The sequence below is a fragment of the Pectinophora gossypiella genome, chromosome 22 (genome assembly GCF_024362695.1).
Source record: "Pectinophora gossypiella chromosome 22, ilPecGoss1.1, whole genome shotgun sequence".
In the NCBI taxonomy this organism is placed as follows: Eukaryota; Metazoa; Arthropoda; class Insecta; order Lepidoptera; family Gelechiidae; genus Pectinophora; species Pectinophora gossypiella.
Genome location: NC_065425.1, coordinates 7,308,559 through 7,333,713, shown reverse-complemented (window position 1 = coordinate 7,333,713; position 25,155 = coordinate 7,308,559). Strand labels below are relative to the sequence as shown.

Genomic DNA, 25,155 nt, shown 5'->3' with positions numbered 1-25,155 from the left:
ACGGTCACGAGCATTCATATGTGTACATTTTGGTACCATGTCACATTAACTTTTTTGACAAATTGAACTGTAAGTCTCACTAAATGTCAAATACCTATATTAGTGCGACAGAGTCCTAAAGTGGGTACATTATATTGCTCATGACTGTACGTAATCGTTTACAAATACAATGTAACGACAGAAGTATATATAATTATGAAAATAATTGTTGCTTGATATTTAGATCACATTATTTACAGAATTATGTTGCTACCTACATTGCTTGTTTTAATTTTGATCAGAATAATAATGCGTGTAAAAAGGGTCATCAATTATACCCAAAAACAAAGATAAAAGATGCATATGTCTGGTTGAATGAAGAAAAATCTTTACAGCGTGTGTTACCGCCGTCTATAATAAAGTTTATATATTATTTAATTATTTAAACGAATTATTTACTAATTTATTCATTCACGTTTATGTAGTGTGAAAAGAGGTTGAAATGGGTTCCACTTCCACCCAAGGGATCTCCATGCCCGTGTAGTAACCAGATGGAAACTATACGACATGAAAGGGGCGATGTGAAATATGTTGACATTAAAATAGTAGACAAGGCTTTAAATAAAATCAGTGATATTGCTGAAAATATCTTGACAATAAATGTATTTGTTTTAAGTTTACGCGGTTATTATCATAATTAAAACACATAATAACGGGTTCTTACCGCGTTTAAAGTAGGGATATGAGACTCCCGATATTTCGAGACTGTTGCAAGTGCCATGATGGGAGTCTCATATCTCTACTTTAAACGCGGTAAGAACCCGTTATTATGTGTTTTATTAAATGGCTTTCTTTAAATTTTATTCATCCCTCGTAAGATGAACTATACCCACACTTCACAGAGTTTTCTGTTAGACCAACGTATAGGTGGTGAACTGTATCATCGACCACCGTCTATGAATGGTCGAGACAAATGTATTAGTAAACTCTGCACTTAGGATAAATTAATATTATTTTTTAAATTATTTGTCAGACGTCACACACACAGACGCACGTGTATTATAACGTCAATGTGTAGTCTGTGTAAAACGAGGTTTTTTTTGTATGACGTTTTCGAGGTGTACTTTTATGTCGTGTTAAGACTTACCTCCTGCGCCTTCTTCGCGAGTCGTGCGATCATATTCTCCGGGTACACCTGGTGCACTGAGAAGGAGGGCTGCTCCACCCCCGCCTGCCGTCTGATGTCCTCCCACCGCTCCTCTCCGTACGTCTGTCGAATGTACTCCGCCATATTCTCCAGCAGTAGCCCGTACATCTTGCTTGCTGGAAAGAGGAAACGACGGTTTAGTATCGAAGATTTGAAAGAACTTAAAACATCACAAGAATATAATTCCGGTCAAGTAGTTAATGCCACTTACAGCTTTTCTTCTAATTTCAAAGAATAATATAGATATTGATTATACTAGTCCTAAACAAATAAATGCGCGATTATTTTCGAAATTAGAATTAAACAGCATAATTTATTCATAATTCAGGGTTTCTTTATCATCATGTTTGTCTAACCTAGTCTTTATTAAATTATAATAGATAATAGTCTCCAGTGACGCTAGAATAAGGGGTATAAGAGTGATATTAGAGCTATATGACTAATATGTAGAATGAGTCTGGTATCAAAGGCGCCTAATTAAATTAGGAGCCCGTGACCGCATTTGCTCCGTCTACAATACCTATTTATACATAAAGATATACACTCTCGCTAGTAAAAGGCGAAAGATTTATGCGTTTTGAAGGGAAAACAGAGACCTCGCCGGCGTGGTCCACGATTTCCCTCATACAGCGCTTATCGCTATCGACCCACTAGAGTCGATTAATTCTTTTAGATAACCTGAAGATTTTACAGGTCCGGACTTTTACAGAAGCGACTGCCTGTTTGACCTTCCAACACGCGAAGGGAAACCAACCCATCACATACCTCCGAAAATGCATTTCTTGGGATGTGGGTTTCCTCATGATGTTTTCGTTATGATTCAAAATTGAATTCGAAAACAAATTCGACAATCATTGTTTTAGGCCTGTGCTGGATTCGAACCTGCGACCTCAAAGTAAGAGGCAAGTGTTCTATCAACTGGGCTACCACGGTTCATGCATCATCATTGCACTCACTAATTGTCTACTGCGCATAAAATACCTATACCTATTTTTGAACTTATATTGGTCTGTATAATAAGTAAGACTTTGCCAGACTCATTGATTTTTCTTCCTAGTTTGAGGGCCAGAGAATGGCTTTTTTGTGTCTCTGTCGTGGCCAGATCTTAGAATCAATTCATTTCATCATTCGTTGGCCACATCATGATGTACAAGTAGTTTGGCTAGATCAATGAACACATAACGTTTAACGATATGGGCAAGCAAATGCATGATTACTTCATATAAAAAGTTGGCAATCATATCGTAAAATTAGTAACATTATCTACCGATAGTGGCGCTGGTGTCGATTGTATTTAAAACTTGATTGATATTATAATCGATGAAGCGATGTATTTGTACAGCAGTTTTCCATGTCGATTAGGTAAATAATTTTGAACCTAAGAAATTAATTGACTATTCGCATTTTTATTACACCAAGTAACATGGTCACCGCCTGCATTAACAGTATGGCCAACGCTGATTGAAATGTCATTAAAAATGTCGTTTCAATGATGTGATCAACTTAAGTTGGCTATTTCGTGAAATATGTCAATTTCATGAAATCGTCGAACACATCATGAAATGCATTGTTTTAAGTTTACGCGGTTATTATCATAATTAAAACACATAATAACGGGTCACAGTAACACGGGGAACAGTGTCGAAATATCGGTCCCATATCCCTGCTTTAAACGCGGTAAGAACCCGTTATTATGTGTTTTACATCATGAAATGATCAATTGTCATAGTACGACTGAGCAATTGTTTTGCGAAAAAAAAAACCTGTATACGTGTGCGTGTGTCACCTGATTGTCCGAAAAACTAAGATGATTCCGTGCTTCGGAGGGCACGTTAAGCCGTTGGTCCCGGCTATTAGCCGTAAAAACACCTCCACCAACCCGCAGTGGAGCAGCGTGGTGGAGTATGCTCCATACCCCCTCCGGTTGATTGAGGGGAGGCCTGTGCCCAGCAGTGGGACGTATATAGGCAGTTTATGTTTATGTATGTGTGCTAGACCATGTATTGGAACCACAATGAGGCAGTATAGAGTCTGACCACGCTATCACCCGTTTTGGCCCATTGACGCAAAATCTCGAGACGATTCACCGACTCTTCCAAAATGGCAACACAGCTCATTATGTGTCACTGTTATCTGAAATGTGATTGGCTTATAATAACAATCATAGATTAAATTTTATTACATCGATATACTGGTTTATTTCGGAGTATTTCAAAAAGTGAAATCCGGCAGTCCCTGCCTCTATGTAGTTGTTTCATGAGTTAATAATAACCCTGACATCAGGGTTGAAGACGTAATTGGTCTCACAACCCACACGAGAGAATATGAAGATAGACAGAACACATCGAAAATTGAAGGATGGCGGGAAAATCGATTTAGGGGCGGTTTCAGACTAGCGTTTTATACGCGCGTCATCATCATCATCACCAGCCCATTAACGTCCCCACTGCTGGGGCACGGGCCTTCCCTATGGATGGATAGGGAGATCGGGCCTTAAACCACCACGCGAGCCCAGTGCGGATTGGTGATTATTAACGACTGCTAATGTAGCCGGGACCAACGGCTTAACGTGCCTTCCGAAGCACGGAGGAGCTCGAGATGAAAACTTTTTTTTTGTGGTCACCCATCCTATGACCGGCCTTTGCGAAAGTTGCTTAACTTCAACAATCGCAGACCGAGCGCGTTAACCGCTGCGCCACCGAGCTCCTCAACGCTATACGCGCGTATAAGTTCGTTTTTGGAAGCGTATGTAGGCGCGTATAGGTGCGCCTTTTGCCAGACGCGTAACTTATACGAGTGTTGACGCGCTTCTAAGCTCGTATAAGCGCAAATAGTAATGTTTCCTCGTCAGAATCCATGTGGATACTGACAGGTTCGAGCGAACACGCCGAAATATGCCCGTATAGCAGCCCAGTCTTTGTTGGTGCGGCCCACGGAACAGTAGAAAGAGGTTGGAAGGCTAGGTGAGCGACCAACGCGCACCATACAAGTATGAGCAGATAGCTCATACTTCAACTTTACACTCCACTCGTCCTCAAACTTTACGACACACGGAGCTACGCGATAGTGTATTAAAAAGTCGTCTTGTGCATTATAAGTATAACCCAGGCCAAAAAATGAGTTTGTAACTGAATTTCTAAACACGCAATTTAGATGCACGTTTTCTCGAACGATTTCGACTCACGAAATCTCGACACATAGTATATCGACAAACTAAAATCTAATATAGACTATCATGCAATATTACTTAGCAATATTATCGTACTTACAACATATTTCCCTTGTGCTAAGTACCTATGATCTGTGCCTCTGACGTAGCTTATGTAATGACTACATCCCGCTAATAATAATATCATATCATTATCAATGTGGTCCCGGGTTCGAATCCCGGTGGGGACAAATCACAGGCTGATCCTTAAAGTAAGATGATCTGTGCTTAGGAAGGCACGTTAAGCTGTTGGTCTCGGTTACTGCTTACCATGTCAGGGGCCTATGGCGACTCAATAATAACCCTGACACCAGGGTTGATGGGGTTGGTAATCCACCTAACAACCCACACGATAGAAGAAGATCAATGTAATATCATTGACTTCAATTCAATATTATTCTCTAAATTTAGGTTATTGTTGAAGTATAATCAAATTATTGATAAATGTTTGCGTTTGTGACGTCGACACAGGATCGGGTGACCCCTCTGTTGACCGAAACCCACACTTTGGGTTATTAATTGCTTTGACACAATATTTCACAGCACTTGTTCAGAGATGATGACTACGTACTTATCTGTCTGTAAAAAAATCTAACATATTCAAAATTCAAAAAAGGCTTTTGCTGTCCCTTTCCTTTTTGGCGGATAAGAAAATGACAGGTATAACTTAAAATAAAATTAGATGGTGTTACAGGAATTAGCACCAATGTCTGTTTAAATTGCCTGATACAATCCGCGATGACCTTGTTCGGAGAAGGCGTGACTTACATCGTAGTGTGACGGGTTCGATTCTCGGCTCGGGCTCTAAACTATTTCTTCTTCTTCTTTAATGGTTTCTACGATTTGTGCCCCGTTAATAGCAATAGGCTCGTCTAAAACATAGCTGGCGTGGAATGGATATATATACTATCAACATAACTCTGCCTACCCTTTTGGGGACACAGGCGTGATGCTGTGTTATATTATGTAAATTATTGCTTGATTTATTCAAGAATAATGGTAAGTAAACCGATCTACAATTTCTAACGGAATCCACAAAGAAAGTATGAAGGAATTGTGTAATCTGAACTTACAGGCGGAGAAATGCTTATGAAACAAGATAGTAACCCTTCAATAATAATACCTAAAATGTAACAGTGAATTAGCAACAATCCTCAGATGTTACAATCCCCTTAATCTACAAAATAATCTAAATTATGATCTGATAGAAGCTTAACAATGAAAGCCTTTTGGATAATAAAATAACTTAGATGATAATAATTGTTATTCTTGTGTATATTCTGAGCTGGAAGCCAATAAAATAAATAGAAAGCTATCAGCTTTTTATCGCACATAGGTTCTTTTTAATAATGATGGGTCAAAGTCTCCTTAATCCATTATACGAAAAGTGGTGAACGCAGAACCATATAGTGTGATAAATTGATAATACTACTGCTCTCAGATGGGGAGGTGCTCGTCGTAATCAAACAATTCAGCGATTCTCTTGAATAATGTAATATTTTACAAAAAAATCATAAGACATGGCTGTATGGGCATAGTTCCCTTTGACTTGCCCTTCGGGGAAAACCGAAACATAAACTAAAACATCTTTCAAATGGGATACACTCCACGTTGATCCACATTTTATAACAATTTATCACGAATATTAGCTGGGAAGTATGGAGAACTGTCAAAATATGAACAATCATCAGTGCTGCCGCCTACATTAAAATTTGAGCTTCTAATTTTTAACCATTTGCGGCACTTCTTTCGTGGCGCGGACTTTACACTCATGTATTCATGCATATATGTGTGCGTGTGTGTGTGTGTGTGGGTGTGTGTGCGAACACGCGCGCGCGCGCAGGTGTGAGTGTGTGTGTGTGTGGGGGTGTGCGTGCGTGCGTGTGTGTGTGTGTGTGTGTGTGTGTGTGTGTGTGTGTGTTTATGTGTGTGGGTGTGCGTGTGTGTGTATGGTAACCTCGATCGGACTCTACGTATCGTAGGCACCGTAGGCCAGAAACAAGACTATTTAAAAAATATGGTGTACTTAATTGATCTTCAAAAAGCCGTGTTGCTCTATATCAAAAAAATAATAGATTACTTACTTAAGTAATAATCATAATCCGTCATAATGCTCCCTTGTCACAGCCCTTACATAGTTGGCGAATACGAGTATACTAACAAACATCTATACTTACCTAACTCATTCTAGAAAATGCTTTTCATTTCTTTTGATGTGAATTATTGTTAATTTTCCGCAAACGGAAAATAATTCTTTTCAAATTTTGCCACATAATGAAATTGTGAAAATATAAGTGAGAATAAGAACTTTAATTGAATTCTATTTATATATTTACGTATTTCTGTAACATGTCGGGTATTATAAGAACGAATTGTATTTCTTTCGGTCCTAGCTATTCGTGAGACGTAATATAATTATAAATTCATACATAAATTGACGCCTATGTCCCACCGGGGTAAGCAGGGACTATGGAATTCCATTTGCTTCATTCCGACACTTCTCTTGCTTTCTCCACATTCATTAATCGTTACACGCACGCCGGTAGTAATAACGCGAGTGTATAATTATAATATTAATTAATAATATCGATATACGTTAAGGATTTTAGTTAATCCCTGTTATTCTGTAACGTAATGACTGAATATTAATTTATTTTATAAGACAAATAGAGATTTAATGGATAAAAAAATGAGAAGCTACACTGACAAAAATCGTCGGATGTTTACAAAAAAAAAAAACCGTTTTCCCAACTGTACAGTACTAGTCACAAAACTGTTAAGTCAACAGATAATAAATTTTGGTAAAATATTGTTACAACAGTTTTGTGATCATCCCCCTAGCATTATCCCGTTTTCACAGGGTCCGCTTACCTAACCTGAAGATTTGATAGGTCCCATTTTTTACAGAAGCAAATGCCTGTCTGACCTTCCAGCCCGCGAAGGGAAAACAAGCCCAATACAGGTTGGGTCACATACATTCGAAAATGCATTTCTCGGGAATGTGGGTTTCTTTACGATGTATTCCTTCACTGCTGAGCACGTTAAAATAACATGAATCCGAAAACAAATTAACACAACAGTTTTGTAAAAAACAATAACCAATCATCTTTTAGTGTAAGTAGTTTCTGACATTGGTAACATTTTTCGAAGATATGACGTCACAATACTTTTTATCGTAACCTTGGAACCTTCGTAGAAGCCAGGCATATAACATAAGTATCTATTGCCTACTTAAGGTGCCTATAAGTTTGTATAGATCCCTTTTAAGTAGTGTTTTCTTGGACCTTGAAAATCAGAATTACCAACCAATGCTGAAAGAATCCACCGACAAGAGCGCAGCTCTTAAATAAAGAGAGAGAGAGAGAGACAGAGCTGAAAGAATACTTTTTGTAATGTTAAAGTTTGTATGGTTTTTGATTTCCGCGCCTATCTGAGCACCCTCAGGTCTGCTTTAAATTTGGTACCCAGAGATAACCCTCAGTGCTTCCTATTTGTCCGGCTAAGTAGCTAATGGCATCTGAAGCAAACCTGCAATAAGTCAAGTCATAGAAAAATAGTTTGTTTGGACCCGTTTCCACAGAGTGCTTACGTAGTAGATAACTATTACCTACTCCTTGGTGGGGCGGCGCGGTTTCATACAAACTCCTTACGCAACTGAACTCCTTAGTATTTAAGCTACTTACTAATTCGACTGGGCAAACTAATGGTTAAGGTCCTGTAAGGTCACTCTGCAGCAGATTATAACACATTACCACAATGGTGTTCTAAAAATAACACAATGTGCCATTGTAAACATCGCGCGGCGGCCATTTTGGGAACGTCAAAAATTGCCGCCAAATATGGTGCGGCGACTGTCGTAAAATTTAATTCATACCAATTATTATTGGTGACTGTATTTTATTATTAGACCGTTAGAAATTGGATATGTAGCGATTATGTAAGTAACTACTGCAAGTGTATAGATAACTATAGGTATGATTCTTATTTTGACAGCCAATAAGTTAGAAAAATCATGAAAACATTTTTTTTATTTTAAGTACGTGTACGCTTAATTAATATTATTTTTAATAATAATTATTTTTGCACATATTTCATCAAATGTATTGTTGCTATAGAGATATTTAGAATAACCATAGGAATTATTTTATTGAGTTTAAGTAATCCTATCCACAAAACTAAAGCACAAAAATAACAAAAACAATTAAATAAGGTACTTAATTACATTAAAAACAATGTAACATTAAGTAATTAATACTATTTCCCTTAAATAACAATGCCAAAGCTTTTGTTTCAGATTTCGTTTGTCCAAATGACACAAATACGCCTAATACACAAGGTGACAAACGAAAATCTCAAATATTCGCGTCTAATGTCTGTTTGAAATTCGAACTTGAATCGTATTTGATCTTTGATTCCGGCAAAAGGGAACATCTGAGGACAGTTGGAAAGGACTTGGAAGTGACTTAGAGGAAGTAAAGGAATTAGGCAGGAGTTATGGGCAGAGCACTTGTAATAATAGTACAGCTATTTAGGTAACAGCTCTTGGAATTACTAGTTATATTAACACAGATAACAAATAAAAATGGACGTACATTGACCAAATTGGAGATGTCCTTAGAAAAGGTTTAGTATGATCTACTCTGAATCGGCGTGCGTGTATGAAACGATTGATGAATGTGGAGGAAGCAAATGTGTCAGGATCGAAGCAAATGGAATTCCATAGTCTCTGCTTACCCCGTTGGGAAAGGCGTGAGTTTATGTATGTGTATAACAAATCGTACTGAAACGATTTTGACATAGCGCCGCCTTTACTGAAAACCACGTAACCATTTTTTTTAAATCACATTCAGGTGTCTTTTTTTAACAAAATCTAGATTTCTTTTAATTAATTTCAATTCCAATAAAAATTTATCATTTTGTACCTGGACGGAAACTTGCATTTTTTTAAACGTGTCTTATTGTATTTGCCGCAGATGCCATTAACTACTTGGCCGGACAAACGGGGAGCGCCGAAGGCTCTCACTCAGTACAACGTTTAAGACAACAGGCCTGAGGGCGCCCAGTTCGGCGCGAACCTCGGCTCAGGGCGTCTGAGAGGATAATATTTGAAAGAAGTAATAAAATTCTTTCATTAGAGAATTATTATTATCGTCCGTGTAAAACGAGGTATTTTGTATGGAGTGTCCGGGAGTCTGATATTCTTGATTTAACGCAGTATGAACCTGGTTTTGTATGTTTTAGTGTATAGCTGTTTCCTCCTGAATGTGTTTGCGGGGCTACAGTAAGTATCACATCTCCCTAATATATATAAAATATATAGTCATCTATAATCGCTTCTATAAAAAACCAGAGATCTTCAGGTTAGTTAAGCGGACCCTGTGAAAAACGAGATAATGTTACCCCGATTACTTTTAATAGTAAGGTTTGACGCGAACGATTTCGCGGGTAATCATAATGGCCCCGATTCCTGCAAACACCTCCTAATTTTATTTTAAGTTATACCTGTCATTTTCTTATTCGCCAAAAAGAAATGCGGACGGACCCGGGCGAACAAAATAATATGCAACTTGTTTAACGTGTGCTGTCAACTCAATTCTGTCAGGTTATTGGCCAATATATTTTTTTTTTGTTTTGGTTTTCCCCGAAGGGTAAGGCAAAGGGAACTATGCCCGTACAGCCATGTCTTGCGTATTTTTTTCTTGATGATTAATGAAATGATGAAGGGTGATGATGATGAAACCTAAGCCCCCACCCTCGGAGCAGACTCCTACTCCGAACTCCAAACGAATTAACTCAAAAGTCCGCATAAACTTTTGAGTTATGAAGCGGCTTGTTGGCACGAAGCGAAAATAGGTAGATACAGTTTGTCCACCGAATACTCCGATATAATGACACTGTCGCGAATGTTTTCCGACTAACTTAATGCGACCATTAACCACAAAACACCACTTCGTATTAATTATTTAGATTATTCAACGAAGAAAGCAACTGTCCCGTTCCCGTTTCCCGCCAAAAAGTCCCCAATATAAAATTTTGGGAGGGCATTTTTTTAAATTCCTGCCTAAAATTGACGCGTGTGCATTTATTTTATGCCTGTCTCTTTCCGTTTTGGTGGGTAAGAAAATGACAGGTTGTGACTTAAAATAAAATTAGACGGTGTGTACTGGAATCAGCAGCATTGTTGGAACTAAATTAAAACTAGCTAGGTACAGTCACTAGCATTATTATGTATACACTTTGGTACCTTGTCACATTAACTTTTTTGACAAATTGAACTGTAAGTCTCACTAAATGTCAAATATGTTAGTGCGACAGAGTCCTAAAATGGGTACATTAGGCATGAATTAGTCATGAGCAATAGCTCATGACTGTACCGTTTCTTATCTACTCTTGCGTAACCCGCGAATCTATTAGAGGTCCTCGCCTTGGTCGATTCAACGTTATTGAGCTCAGTTATCAAGAATGTATCCCCAATCTATTTATAAACGACCTCCAATCACGCTGCTTAATATTCTAAAGAACTTTCGCCATTGTCTCAAAAAGGGATCAAGCAAGACGTCTCCACGCATTTTTAAATAGAAAATATTTGGCAAACTGTTTAGATTCTTTTTTTTAATCGGTGGTAATTGGTGTCTTGATTGAATTACAATAAACTGCTTCCTGGTTTAGCTCTCGATCTGGGGGTCCGGATAGGAGTCCGTACTCCCCGCTCCACACCAGCTAGGTTTAGAGATAAGTCCACCTTTTGTACCTATTTTTATTTTTGTCATTATCAACTAAAAAAGTTTATCAAACAAAAGTGCCTACTGTACTGCTTATCATCTTGCGCGCGCTTTTACGTACTTAGTACCGTAGGTACTAATTAAAAAGCAATATTGCTATTTGACATTCGCGCATATAAAAAAAATGAGTATAATAAGCAATATTGCTATTTGACATTTGCGCATATAAAAATAAGTGAGCAATGCCAAATAGCAATATTGCTTATTATTGCTCTTATAGATGAATTGATTCGATGTATCCTTTTTAGCCACGTTGTCGTAACCACAGTTCACTACAACTTAGTAAAATGTTCTAATTACTCTTTCAAGCAAAATAGTAGTAAAGAAGGCTTAAATGTTGGCTACTAGAATGCACTTTCTATAGATTTGAAGAATTTTGAACTATAAAATTGACCACGTAGTACTGAAGTACCATTATCGTATTAATGTAACATTTATTATACCTATTTCCATGTGATATGTAATAACATAACTAATACGAAATAAATGAATATGAAAATGAATATGGACAAAGGATTTGAGAATGTAGGCGCAAATCTCCAAATACACACGAAAAAGTAGAACAACGTCTGACCTAACTTCGATACGACATTGAAAGTTTTCCGTCAAACGGCCGCGATATATATCCTTGTATACAAAGTAATGGAGCAGAAGTTGTATAACTGGCCCATTGATAAAGAATTCTTAGGAAGCGCTTTCTTCGAGAAAGCAAAAAAAGTAAAAGTTTAAGGTAAAACCAATGCAGTAACATAATTCTACATCAATGGGTAAAAGTGTCTCGAGAATCGTCACAAAATCTTTCAACACAGTCATATTTGGTAATCAATATAATTAACATAAGAGGACTGACTTGGTAATAGGCTAGACTAATCAAATCAGTTAATTTTTACTAAACGGCAAAACACGAAATTACTAAGGAAATTGCATGAAAAAGCATACTAGAAAAACGTGATAAAATGACAGACTTATTATTACGTTTTTCTTGATTAAAATTCATAAACAAGTTAAGTAGATAGAAAAAATAAAATATTTTTCGTTAGTTTTAGGTATGTTGTGGCGCCGTATGTAAGAATTTCGGGTTCGCAACTAGCGGGTCTCGCGCGAAGTAAGACAAGGCGGCGCGGGCGCTAATATGTGTATTTTTATTGAAGTAACATACAATTATTAATCTTATTATTACACAAAAAACTTAGAAACTATATCTATAACTATAAAGGTGAGTAAAACTTTACAGTGAGTAGAATCTCCTCTGCTGCACTGGGAGTAAAGAAAAAACATAGAATGCGTTCAGCTGCCTATCTTCCCGTGCATGTCGTAGAAGGCGACAAAGGGACAGCGTCCTGTCGAACATGATGGATCATCTGTAAGAGCGATAGGCTGATCCCCTATCATCATACGGTTTATCATTTATCCACCATAGGACTATGTATCAAAAGTGGCTGCAAATAGTTTCTTGATTATTTGTAGTTCTGTCCACCTTTCGGGGAATACGGGCCTGAGTTTATGTACAGCCATGAGCAATATAATGTACCCACTTTAGGACTCTGTCGCATTAACATATTTGACATTTAGTGCGACTTACAGTTCAATTTGTCAAAAAAGTTAATGTGACATGGTATCAAAGTGTATACATATTAATGCTCGTGACCATATGCATGTGAGTTTATGTATCTAAAATATACGAAACTAAAACTATCCGAGATCTTTTGCGGCATCATCCAGCACAATATTGGTTCCTATATTGATGCATATGCGTGTTTTTCTAGGTCAATTACGATACAAGTGTCGGTTTATGAACCCCGCGGGACATCGTTAGAGGGTAGATTAATGTTGCCCCTTAGCTGTTGAATACTTTAGAGATAGCTTCTAGGTATTTTTCTCCTGTATTATGACTACTTGGGAGTAAAAAAATAAAGGCGAACAATTTTATTTAGGACAAATGAAAATTGTGCGAAATACTTCTAGACCTTTTTGTTTGTATGTCAATGATGATTGCTATTTATAATCTGCGTCGTTGGGACTCTTTAAGGAAGCTGTTTAAAGAAACGGTCGCAAGTCAATATATTTATGAAAACATTATGTATGTACGTAAAAATGTATCTCTCCTTCCGATAAACTGTGAAAAGCATACTTACAATATACATAAACATACATACATAAACTCACGCCCGTAATATCTAATGGGGTGGGCAGAGCCACAAGTATTCAAAGACAACTTTGCAGCCACTGTTGATACGGAGTCCTAAGATGGATTATGATGAACCTTATGGTGATAAGGGATCAGCCTATCGCCCCATATTATTTTTGCTATTCAAAACTCTAGACGCGAACGCGCGCGAAGCCGCGGGCAAAAGCTATTTGTTTTCTAGCCCTAATCAGAAATCAGAATCATTTATTCAACGTCTTAATTATCATTGATAAACTTGTTGAAGGTCAATGTAACATTTTTGAATTTACGTCATTTCGCAAGGTGTTATGGCTGAGGAAAAGAAATGACAAGAAACTGCAACAGCAACACATCTTTTAAATCAATGAGGGTATACATTACAAGTTATTAAAATAACTAGAGGAACACATTTAATATTAGACATTTTTATCATTTAGATAATCATTAATCTTATACTTAATAAGCTTTTTACATAAAGTTAGCTTCACATGAGCTTTAAACAAATTCAACATATTATCTGGTATTTTATTGTAAAAACGTATACATAAAGCCAAAAAGATGAATTTAATTTACTTAATCTAGAATTTTCGGATGGCTGTAACTATTTCACTCTTCTATGAATTTCGATTCTGTTTTCACATTTGGCTCTGAAGCAATTTCTTCCAGGCAACTACAACCAGGAATCAGCCATAAAAAGCTTGGATGCGGGACGGTGCCACACCCCGGACACTTCATACCTACAAACAGCCTCGTCTCGTGACGTCTGACCACACTATTCAAGTCTAAACTATTTTCGAGGGGGTGAGGTAAACCTAGCTCAGACGCTGGTGGAGAGCGGAGAGTTGCCGTTCTATTCGCAGTATTATTCCTTATTCTATGACAGGGCAACAACAACGGTTAGTTATTGTTTGTGGTAAAAGCACAACTAGTTGATGAGAGTGCTTCCTTTCACAATGTTATGTAAATCCTAGTGCCCTTGACACGTGCAATATCCGAACATTAAGGGGACAATTTAATAGCGCCCGAGTTAATGGAACCTTTGAGAACACTGATTGTCTTTCCTTGCTAAACTATTATACAAGATATACTTATTGTACGTGGTAGCCAAGTTGGTAGAACGCGTGCCTCTCACTTTGAGGTCGCAGGTTCGAATCCAGCACAGGCCTAAACCAAAGATTGTTTTAAAACACATAATAACGGGTTCTTACCGTGTTTAAATCAGGAATATGAGATTCCCGATATTTCGACGCTGTTGCAAGTGCCATGGTGTTGATGTGCCATGTTGAGTGTGTGTGAATATCGGGAGTTTCATATCCCTGATTTAAACGCGGTAAGAACCCGTTATTATGTGTTTTAATTATGATAATAACCGCGTAAACCTAAAACAATGATTGTTTGTTTGCGAATTAATGTTTGGATCATAAGTTATTATCATGTTTAATATATAGCTATTCGTCAGTCATTGGTTTAGGTCTGTGCTGGAGAGACCTGCAGCCTCAAAGTGAGAGGTAAGCGTTCTACCAACTGGGCTACCACTACTTATTAAAGCTAATCGTTTGAATTTACTAGCGACCCGCCGAGGCATCATATTAAAAACCTCAAAAATAACGGTATTTTTCCACTATTTAATGGATGTCATAATACATATAAACCTTCCTCTTGAATCACTCTATCTGATAAAAAAACGCATCAAAATCCGTTGCGTAGTTTTAAAAAATTAAGCGTACATAGGGATATAGGGACAGAAAAAGCGACTTTGTTTTATACTATAATACAGTGATGAACACCTACGTCCTAAAAGGAACCCCCTTGCAAAATTTTAGACTTCTAGCACTTGTAGTTTCAGAGTTTTCTAGATTAATTTATATGTTTCTTATTCGCTGTCAGTCCAGCAAAAAGATTGATATACCTAAAATATATTTGTTAAAACTGCAAATATATTGGACTGGGGGCGATATTTGTTAAAACTACAAATATGCTCGACAGAGAGATGGGATGGGTCTTCAAACACTGAAAGTTAATATTTCCGTGAACGCAAAAATATCCTATTTTCCTTTTTGCAAATATCCTTAGTTAGACCTTTGAGACGCGACGTATGTAATTTCAAGTATATTTTTACGTTCACAGCAATGATGTTGACTTCCGGTGTTTGAAGATCCACCGGATTATGTCATTTTCAACATGTTGGACCATTTCATTTTTCATCCTCTTATTTCGATCTTTATTTTCAAAGAATTCGCCGTTCTGAATGAGGAACACCTCGAATGCTTTCATTAAAATCCTTTGAGTCGGTGAAAGGCAAATATTTTACGTCATTTTTATTGAATTTTACTTCAATTACCATAGAGATCGGCAAACTTGGTGAAACAAGTGAAGAAGTTGCGTCTGCTCAAGCTATTTTTTTTAAACCCGACCCATAGTGCAAGTTGGACTCGCGCACTTTTGTACACACCATCACACAATACATAAACTCACGCGCGATCCGTAATCCATGCGGGAAAAATCCACATTATCCAATTAATGTTACAAATGGGAAAGTCTAATCTACATCGAAGTAATTCATCTAAAAAAGCGATACTTATTGCTATTTTACATTCGTGTGCATTGCGCACTTACTTTTATGCAGAAATGTCAAATTGCAATATTGCTTTTGTAGACGAATTGATTAGATGTGGCCTTTTTAACCCCCCATAAGTAAAACTAACGAAAAACTTTATTTTTCTCTATTTAACTTATTTATGAATTTTAATCAAGAAAAACGTACTTAATAATAAGTCCGATTAGTTAGAAGCTAGCCTATTATATTGGATATTTCCCTGTACTTACGTAACTTGTGCTGTGATCTTTAGCTAATTGTCAAAATTCCTAATTCCAGTATTACTAACCTTAAGTTCCTTAAGTTATTACCGTATTGTTGTAAAATTTTGCCTTCTGTGGAAGGTCTCCAAAACCTACCTAATTAGTTTCAGATATCTTTGCTTCGTTGTAAACTGTGGTTTACAATTTACAACGAAGCAAAGATATCTGAAGTTAATAATAAGTTCCATGAATTCATTTCGTTTCGGGTTTTGATTACCATGCCATGGTTGCCACGGTTACCTTTGAGGTGTCCATCTAATAAGCCTTTTGTCAGTTTCAGGTTTTGTAGACCCAAAGACGGTAAATGAGGCTACGATCACCAAAAACAATATAGATGGCGTTGTACAGCTTCAACGTGATAATAACCTACTTTTTTCGTTACTCGGGTAAATTATTCATATAAGCATGAATAAAAAATGCTTCTATGCTGTTCTGGGAGCAAATAAAAAACATAGAACACGTTCAGCTGCTTGTCTTCCCGGGCATGTCGTAAAAACCGAAAGAGGGATTGTGTCCTCTAACATGATGGACTAATGTTATGGGCGATAGGCTGATCCCTTATCACCATAAGGTTCATCATATCCAGCTTACGACACCGTATCAACAGTGGCTGCAAGTTGTCTTTGATTGCTTGTGGCTCTGCCCACCCCATTAGGGATTACGGGCGTGAGTTTATGTATGTATGTATGTATAAGCATGAATAAAAATAATTGTTGCTTAATATTTGGATCACATTATGTAGAGAAATATATCGCGTCTCTTTGTTTTAAATTTAAGGTGAAAAAAACAATTTTATGCCGTCACCATGGCAACTTTATTGACTGTTCATTTGCATTTTGTTATTTTAGTTCTTGTACGAACGAAACGGGCAAGCCCTAGGCAAGCCCCATTTTTGCCTAACGTGTTAAGTTTGTGAACTTAGTGTTTGTATAGTTAAGGCGTGTAGAGTTAGAAGCTTGGCTCTACATGAGGTCTGATAACTTTTTGAAATTGCGATTGATATTATCCCGTCTTGGCACATTTTATATGAAAATGTTTTTGTTGGGATTGATTTTTATACATATACATAATATAAGTGTCAGATACGGCGTTAGCCGAGATATGAACTGTATTACGATAAATGATAAATAAATACTTAGCTTCAGAGAGAAAGAGTTTTATTCAAGTATTTTCACTAACACCTAAAACACCTCCACCAACCCGCATTGGAGCAGCGTGGTAGAGTATGCTCCATACCTCCTCCGGTTGATTGAGGGGAGGCCTGTGCCCAGCAGTGGGACGTATATAGGCTGTTTATGTGTGTTATTTTCACTAATATAGATCACGAGAAGTATATAAAAACAAAATCAAAATTAGAAGCGTTGTCAAAAAAAAGAAATATAAAAATTTGTAAAAGGCTATAAAATGTTACGAGGAGGGTAAATGTTAATTTATGAAACATGGCTCAACAAACTAACTTGCTGAACAGTATAGAGACCCAAGCATTTATAAAGTTTTCTTGTTTAAATTGTTACCTGTTTAAAATATTTCAGTACACAAAATGTCTATCTGCCTACCTACGTAAAACTCCACAAAATGTTACTTTATTAAGCACAATTGGGTTGTTTCTTAGGTCAAAGATTAATTATGAAATTCTGATTAAGTACTAAATAAACGTAAACGCGATAAGTTCGAACGCGCTACCACTTTCTGTGTGATCTTCTTCATCGTGTGGGTTGTGAGATGAATTACCAACATCATCAACCCTGGTATCAGGGTTATTATTGAGCCGCCAAAGGCTGACATGGCTCATGTAACGAACTCTTACTTACATCAGTAAGTAGTAACCGGGACCAACGACTTAACGTGCCTTCCGAAGCACGGATCATTTTACTTTTTGGACAATCAGGTGATCATTCTGTAATGTCCTAACGAAACTAGGGATCACAAAGTGATTTTTGTGATATGTCCCCACCGGGATTCGAACCCGGGACCTCCGGATCGTGAGCCTAACGCTCAACCACTGGACCACGGAGGCCGTTCTGTGTGTTCTGTGTGATGGGACTCTAATGTTTCCACTCGGAGAGGTCGTATATGACTCCGATATTTCCTCAGAGCTATTTTATTAGGACGGTCCTCTGGGAGGGTATCCCTGTTACGGAGGGCGATGCCCGTTAAATTTAACGTCTCAGAGGAAAATTTGCTTTGTTTGTTATTAATAATATTATTTATACGGAAATATGGGTACTCGAACAATAATATTGGGTTTCGGGAAGCTGGAAATATAATGGAGATATTGGATTTCATATAATACTTACTTATAGCGACAAAGTCGACACATTTGACGAAGGGTTTATGCGAGAGCCTTTCACTTCTGACCATCCGTGAAAAATATCCGAGGCAAATCTACAATATAAGATGCCATATCTCATGATGAACTGGTCTGAATCAGTTTCGTCTTAACCGATAGGGTCCCAGGGTTCGAATGTCAATAAAACATATAACTAGAATTACTTTGTGATCCCTACTATTTCTTAACTACTTAAGTATGTAGCCGTTACAAGACCCATATCAGGGGCCTTTGGCGGTTCTATAGTAAATCTGACACCTGGGTTGATGAGGTCTGTCATATTGGTCTCACGAGAGAAAAAGAAGATGTCACATTAAATATAATAAAAAAATATATAAGTAATGTAAATACGCCTTCGTGGTCTAATGCTTAAAGAGTTAGGCGCACGATCTGGAGATTCAGGTTCGTAACCCAATGGGGACATTGTCGAAATGACTTTGTCGAATGTCCTTTGTTTGGTATGGCCACCTGATTGTCTGTAAAAGTAAGATGATTCCGAGCTTCAGAAGGTATGTTAAGCCTTTATTACTAGGTTACTAGTTCCTTCGGTTGATAGAGGGGACCTGTGCCCAGCACTAGGACGTATATACAGAAAATGTTTATAATGTGTTGTTTGTTATTTGGGGGCGGAAGGCAAGAGAGAAACCACTGCCCTATTTGTCTAAAAAGTGGCATGGAGAATGCTTTACCGACAAGAGTGTGGCTCTGATGTTATGTTTATGTAGAAGTATTTGTCATAGGATGGGTGACCACAAAAAAAAGTTTTCATCTCGAGCTCCTCCGTGCTTCGGAAGGCACGTTAAGCCGTTGGTCGCGGCTGCATTAGCAGTCGTTAATAACCATCAATCCGCACTGGGCCCGCGTGATGGTTTAAGGCCCGATCTCCCTATCCATCCATAGTTGCATGCTGGACTCTATACCTGATACTGATCATATATATTATATATCAATAAGTATTTGTTATTGGCTGCTAAAATTGATGCTGGCTTTTTAAATTGTTTTTGAAAATGGAGCTTTTTAATTTTAAACTAAACGAGCTTTTTAGAGATGTTGATGTCTAAATGACATACGAGTATCATATATGATAATTTGTCACCAATATAATATGTGTGTACACGAAATTCAAAATTCAAAAAATATATATTTTTCAAAATTGGCTTAGATAGTAGCGCTTTTTGAACATCAAATTAAACGAACGAGATAGTCTAAGACACAATAAGGATTACGATGTATTACTCTTACTTTATGCCTACTTACTTAAAATACATTTAAAATACAAATCATCATCATCATCATCAGCCCATTAATGTCCCCACTGCTGGGGTACGGGCCTTCCCTATGGATGGATAGGGAGATCGGGCCTTAAACCATCACGCGGGCCCAGTGCGGATTGATGGTTATTAACGACTGCTAATGCAGCCGCGACCAACGGCTTAACGTGCCTTCCGAAGCACGGAGGAGCTCGAGATGAAAACTTTTTTTTGTGGTCACCCATCCTATGACAAATACTTCTACATAAACATAACATCAGAGCCACACTCTTGTCGGTAAAGCATTCTCCATGCCACTTTTTAGACAAATAGGGCAGTGGTTTCTCTCTTGCCTTCCGCCCCCAAATAACAAACAACACATTATAAACATTTTCTGTATATACGTCCTAGTGCTGGGCACAGGTCCCCTCTATCAACCGAAGGAACTAGTAACCTAGTAATAAAGGCTTAACATACCTTCTGAAGCTCGGAATCATCTTACTTTTACAGACAATCAGGTGGCCATACCAAACAAAGGACATTCGACAAAGTCATTTCGACAATGTCCCCATTGGGTTACGAACCTGAATCTCCAGATCGTGCGCCTAACTCTTTAAGCATTAGACCACGAAGGCGTATTTACATTACTTATATATTTTTTTATTATATTTAATGTGACATCTTCTTTTTCTCTCGTGAGACCAATATGACAGACCTCATCAACCCAGGTGTCAGATTTACTATAGAACCGCCAAAGGCCCCTGATATGGGTCTTGTAACGGCTACATACTTAAGTAGTTAAGAAATAGTAGGGATCACAAAGTAATTCTAGTTATATGTTTTATTGACATTCGAACCCTGGGACCCTATCGGTTAAGACGAAACTGATTCAGACCAGTTCATCATGAGATATGGCATCTTATATTGTAGATTTGCCTCGGATATTTTTCACGGATGGTCAGAAGTGAAAGGCTCTCGCATAAACCCTTCGTCAAATGTGTCGACTTTGTCGCTATAAGTAAGTATTATATGAAATCCAATATCTCCATTATATTTCCAGCTTCCCGAAACCCAATATTATTGTTCGAGTACCCATATTTCCGTATAAATAATATTATTAATAACAAACAAAGCATATTTTCCTCTGAGACGTTAAATTTAACGGGCATCGCCCTCCGTAACAGGGATACCCTCCCAGAGGACCGTCCTAATAAAATAGCTCTGAGGAAATATCGGAGTCATATACGACCTCTCCGAGTGGAAACATTAGAGTCCCATCACACAGAACACACAGAACGGCCTCCGTGGTCCAGTGGTTGAGCGTTAGGCTCACGATCCGGAGGTCCCGGGTTCGAATCCCGGTGGGGACATATCACAAAAATCACTTTGTGATCCCTAGTTTCGTTAGGACATTACAGAATGATCACCTGATTGTCCAAAAAGTAAAATGATCCGTGCTTCGGAAGGCACGTTAAGTCGTTGGTCCCGGTTACTACTTACTGATGTAAGTAAGAGTTCGTTACATGAGCCATGTCAGCCTTTGGCGGCTCAATAATAACCCTGATACCAGGGTTGATGATGTTGGTAATTCATCTCACAACCCACACGATGAAGAAGATCACACAGAAAGTGGTAGCGCGTTCGAACTTATCGCGTTTACGTTTATTTAGTACTTAATCAGAATTTCATAATTAATCTTTGACCTAAGAAACAACCCAATTGTGCTTAATAAAGTAACATTTTGTGGAGTTTTACGTAGGTAGGCAGATAGACATTTTGTGTACTGAAATATTTTAAACAGGTAACAATTTAAACAAGAAAACTTTATAAATGCTTGGGTCTCTATACTGTTCAGCAAGTTAGTTTGTTGAGCCATGTTTCATAAATTAACATTTACCCTCCTCGTAACATTTTATAGCCTTTTACAAATTTTTATATTTCTTTTTTTTGACAACGCTTCTAATTTTGATTTTGTTTTTATATACTTCTCGTGATCTATATTAGTGAAAATAACACACATAAACAGCCTATATACGTCCCACTGCTGGGCACAGGCCTCCCCTCAATCAACCGGAGGAGGTATGGAGCATACTCTACCACGCTGCTCCAATGCGGGTTGGTGGAGGTGTTTTAGGTGTTAGTGAAAATACTTGAATAAAACTCTTTCTCTCTGAAGCTAAGTATTTATTTATCATTTATCGTAATACAGTTCATATCTCGGCTAACGCCGTATCTGACACTTATATTATGTATATGTATAAAAATCAATCCCAACAAAAACATTTTCATATAAAATGTGCCAAGACGGGATAATATCAATCGCAATTTCAAAAAGTTATCAGACCTCATGTAGAGCCAAGCTTCTAACTCTACACGCCTTAACTATACAAACACTAAGTTCACAAACTTAACACGTTAGGCAAAAATGGGGCTTGCCTAGGGCTTGCCCGTTTCGTTCGTACAAGAACTAAAATAACAAAATGCAAATGAACAGTCAATAAAGTTGCCATGGTGACGGCATAAAATTGTTTTTTTCACCTTAAATTTAAAACAAAGAGACGCGATATATTTCTCTACATAATGTGATCCAAATATTAAGCAACAATTATTTTTATTCATGCTTATACATACATACATACATAAACTCACGCCCGTAATCCCTAATGGGGTGGGCAGAGCCACAAGCAATCAAAGACAACTTGCAGCCACTGTTGATACGGTGTCGTAAGCTGGATATGATGAACCTTATGGTGATAAGGGATCAGCCTATCGCCCATAACATTAGTCCATCATGTTAGAGGACACAATCCCTCTTTCGGTTTTTACGACATGCCCGGGAAGACAAGCAGCTGAACGTGTTCTATGTTTTTTATTTGCTCCCAGAACAGCATAGAAGCATTTTTTATTCATGCTTATATGAATAATTTACCCGAGTAACGAAAAAAGTAGGTTATTATCACGTTGAAGCTGTACAACGCCATCTATATTGTTTTTGGTGATCGTAGCCTCATTTACCGTCTTTGGGTCTACAAAACCTGAAACTGACAAAAGGCTTATTAGATGGACACCTCAAAGGTAACCGTGGCAACCATGGCATGGTAATCAAAACCCGAAACGAAATGAATTCATGGAACTTATTATTAACTTCAGATATCTTTGCTTCGTTGTAAATTGTAAACCACAGTTTACAACGAAGCAAAGATATCTGAAACTAATTAGGTAGGTTTTGGAGACCTTCCACAGAAGGCAAAATTTTACAACAATACGGTAATAACTTAAGGAACTTAAGGTTAGTAATACTGGAATTAGGAATTTTGACAATTAGCTAAAGATCACAGCACAAGTTACGTAAGTACAGGGAAATATCCAATATAATAGGCTAGCTTCTAACTAATCGGACTTATTATTAAGTACGTTTTTCTTGATTAAAATTCATAAATAAGTTAAATAGAGAAAAATAAAGTTTTTCTTCATTCAAACATCTCTAAAAAGCTCGTTTAGTTTAAAATTAAAAAGCTCCATTTTCAAAAACAATTTAAAAAGCCAGCATCAATTTTAGCAGCCAATAACAAATACTTATTGATATATAATATATATGATCAGTATCAGGTATAGAGTCCAGCATGCAACGTTTAATTTCCGGCGCCGCAGTTCGACCATTCATATCACATGCAACTTCTAGTCCGATATTGGTTTCGGATATGAAAATCTAATATTAGTTTTACAGTAGCAGCCGGTCTATATATGCATACACATAAACAGCCTATATACGTCCGACTGCTGGGCACAGGCCTCCCCTCAATCAACCGATGGGGGTATGGAGCATACCCCACCATGCTGGTCCACTGCGGGTTGGTGGAGGTGTTTTCACGGCTAATATCCGGGACCAACGGCTTAACGTGCCCTCCGAAGCACGGAATCATCTTACTTTTTCGGACAATCAGGTGATTCAAGCCTGAAAAGTCCTGAAAAGTATAATATGCATTTATATAAAATGAAGAAATTACACATACACACACCCTGACCTATAATTTAACTGTGTAGTTCATTTTATTATCTGTCGAAAAGGACAGGTAATCGACAAGCATACAAGTTACGGAACACACGTCAATTTTAGGCAGAAATCAAAAACACCCTCCCAAAATCTTATATTGGCCAATAATCCGATAGAATTAAGTTGACAGCACACGTCAAACGCGTTGTATATCAGTGAGGTGCCTATTTTCAATCAATCAGTAATACTTTATTGCACAACAGCATATACAAAGGACATAAACATATGAATAAAACATAAGCACAATAGGCGGCCTTATTGCTAAACAGCAATTTCTGCCAGGCAACCTTTTCTCTTTGGCGGATAAGTAAATGACGAGTTTAAGTTAAAATAAAATTAGGAGGTGTATACAGGGTGTTGGTGACATTGTAACGATAAAAATGAGGAATTATTCACAACAGTATGGAACTGAAAATAATTAAAAACAACACAAAGATGTTCATGAATTTTCCGACAGGAAATTCCACTTGATATCAATTCAGAATCATGGTCTGATCCATCCCCCTCAGTATTCGTTACGTTGTCACTAACACCCATATCTACTTCTGTGACTTATAATGTACTTGTCACTTACACTAAAGTGACATCGTAACGAATACTGAGGGTGGCTTGTGTAAGGCTCTTTAAACATGTTTAGTGGGCCACTAAACATGTTTAAAGACCCTTACGCAAGCCACCCTGAGAGGGACGATTCAGCTCATTATTCTAAGTTACAAGTGGAATTTTCCATCGCAAAAGTATAGAATTGAAAATAATATAAAAAAAAACTAAAAAAATGAATGAAAATTCCACTTGATATTAACTTAGAATCATGGTCTAAATCATCCCTCTCAGTATTCGTCACGATGTCACTAACACTCTGTATATAAAACCAATCGAAAGGGTATAGACTGAGGGTATAGAGCATACTCCGCCACGCTTGATTGATGGGAGGCTTGTGCATAGCTGTGGGGCGTATTAGGCTATATTATGTATATGTTTAGGTATATACGTAAATTACCTAATTATTTATAACAGTATCTTCTTCTTCTATCGTGTGGGTTGCGAGGTGAATTACCAACCTCATCAACCCTGGTGTCAGAGTTACTATTGAGCCGCCAAAGGCCCCTGACATGACTCATATAACGACTACGTACTTACATCAGTAAGTAGTAACCGGGACCAACGGGTTAACGTGCCTTCCGAAGCACGGAAGATAACGGTATCGTCGTCAGGAATGGTCGCGACAACTGTGTTAGTGAAAAAATACCGGGGTTCGAACCGACGCTCCCCGTTTGAGAAGCAAGCCGGTGTACCACAGGACCACAGTGACTTTAAAAA

At 37.7% G+C, this 25,155-nt stretch overlaps 1 protein-coding gene across 3 annotated transcripts in view; it reads right to left on the bottom strand.

The window, feature by feature from the left end:
* Window positions 1–25,155, bottom strand: part of LOC126377010 (soluble guanylate cyclase 88E) — a 327,862-nt gene that overhangs the window by 24,769 nt on the left and 277,938 nt on the right. For all 3 annotated transcript variants that reach the window (XR_007567779.1, XM_050024593.1, XM_050024592.1), the window contains exon 3: window positions 1,127–1,302. Coding sequence is in view for 2 of the 3 variants with exons in the window: in XM_050024593.1 (XP_049880550.1) it covers window positions 1,127–1,294 (168 nt within the window). In the remaining variant the exon portion in view is untranslated. The remainder of the gene's footprint in view (window positions 1–1,126; window positions 1,303–25,155) is intronic.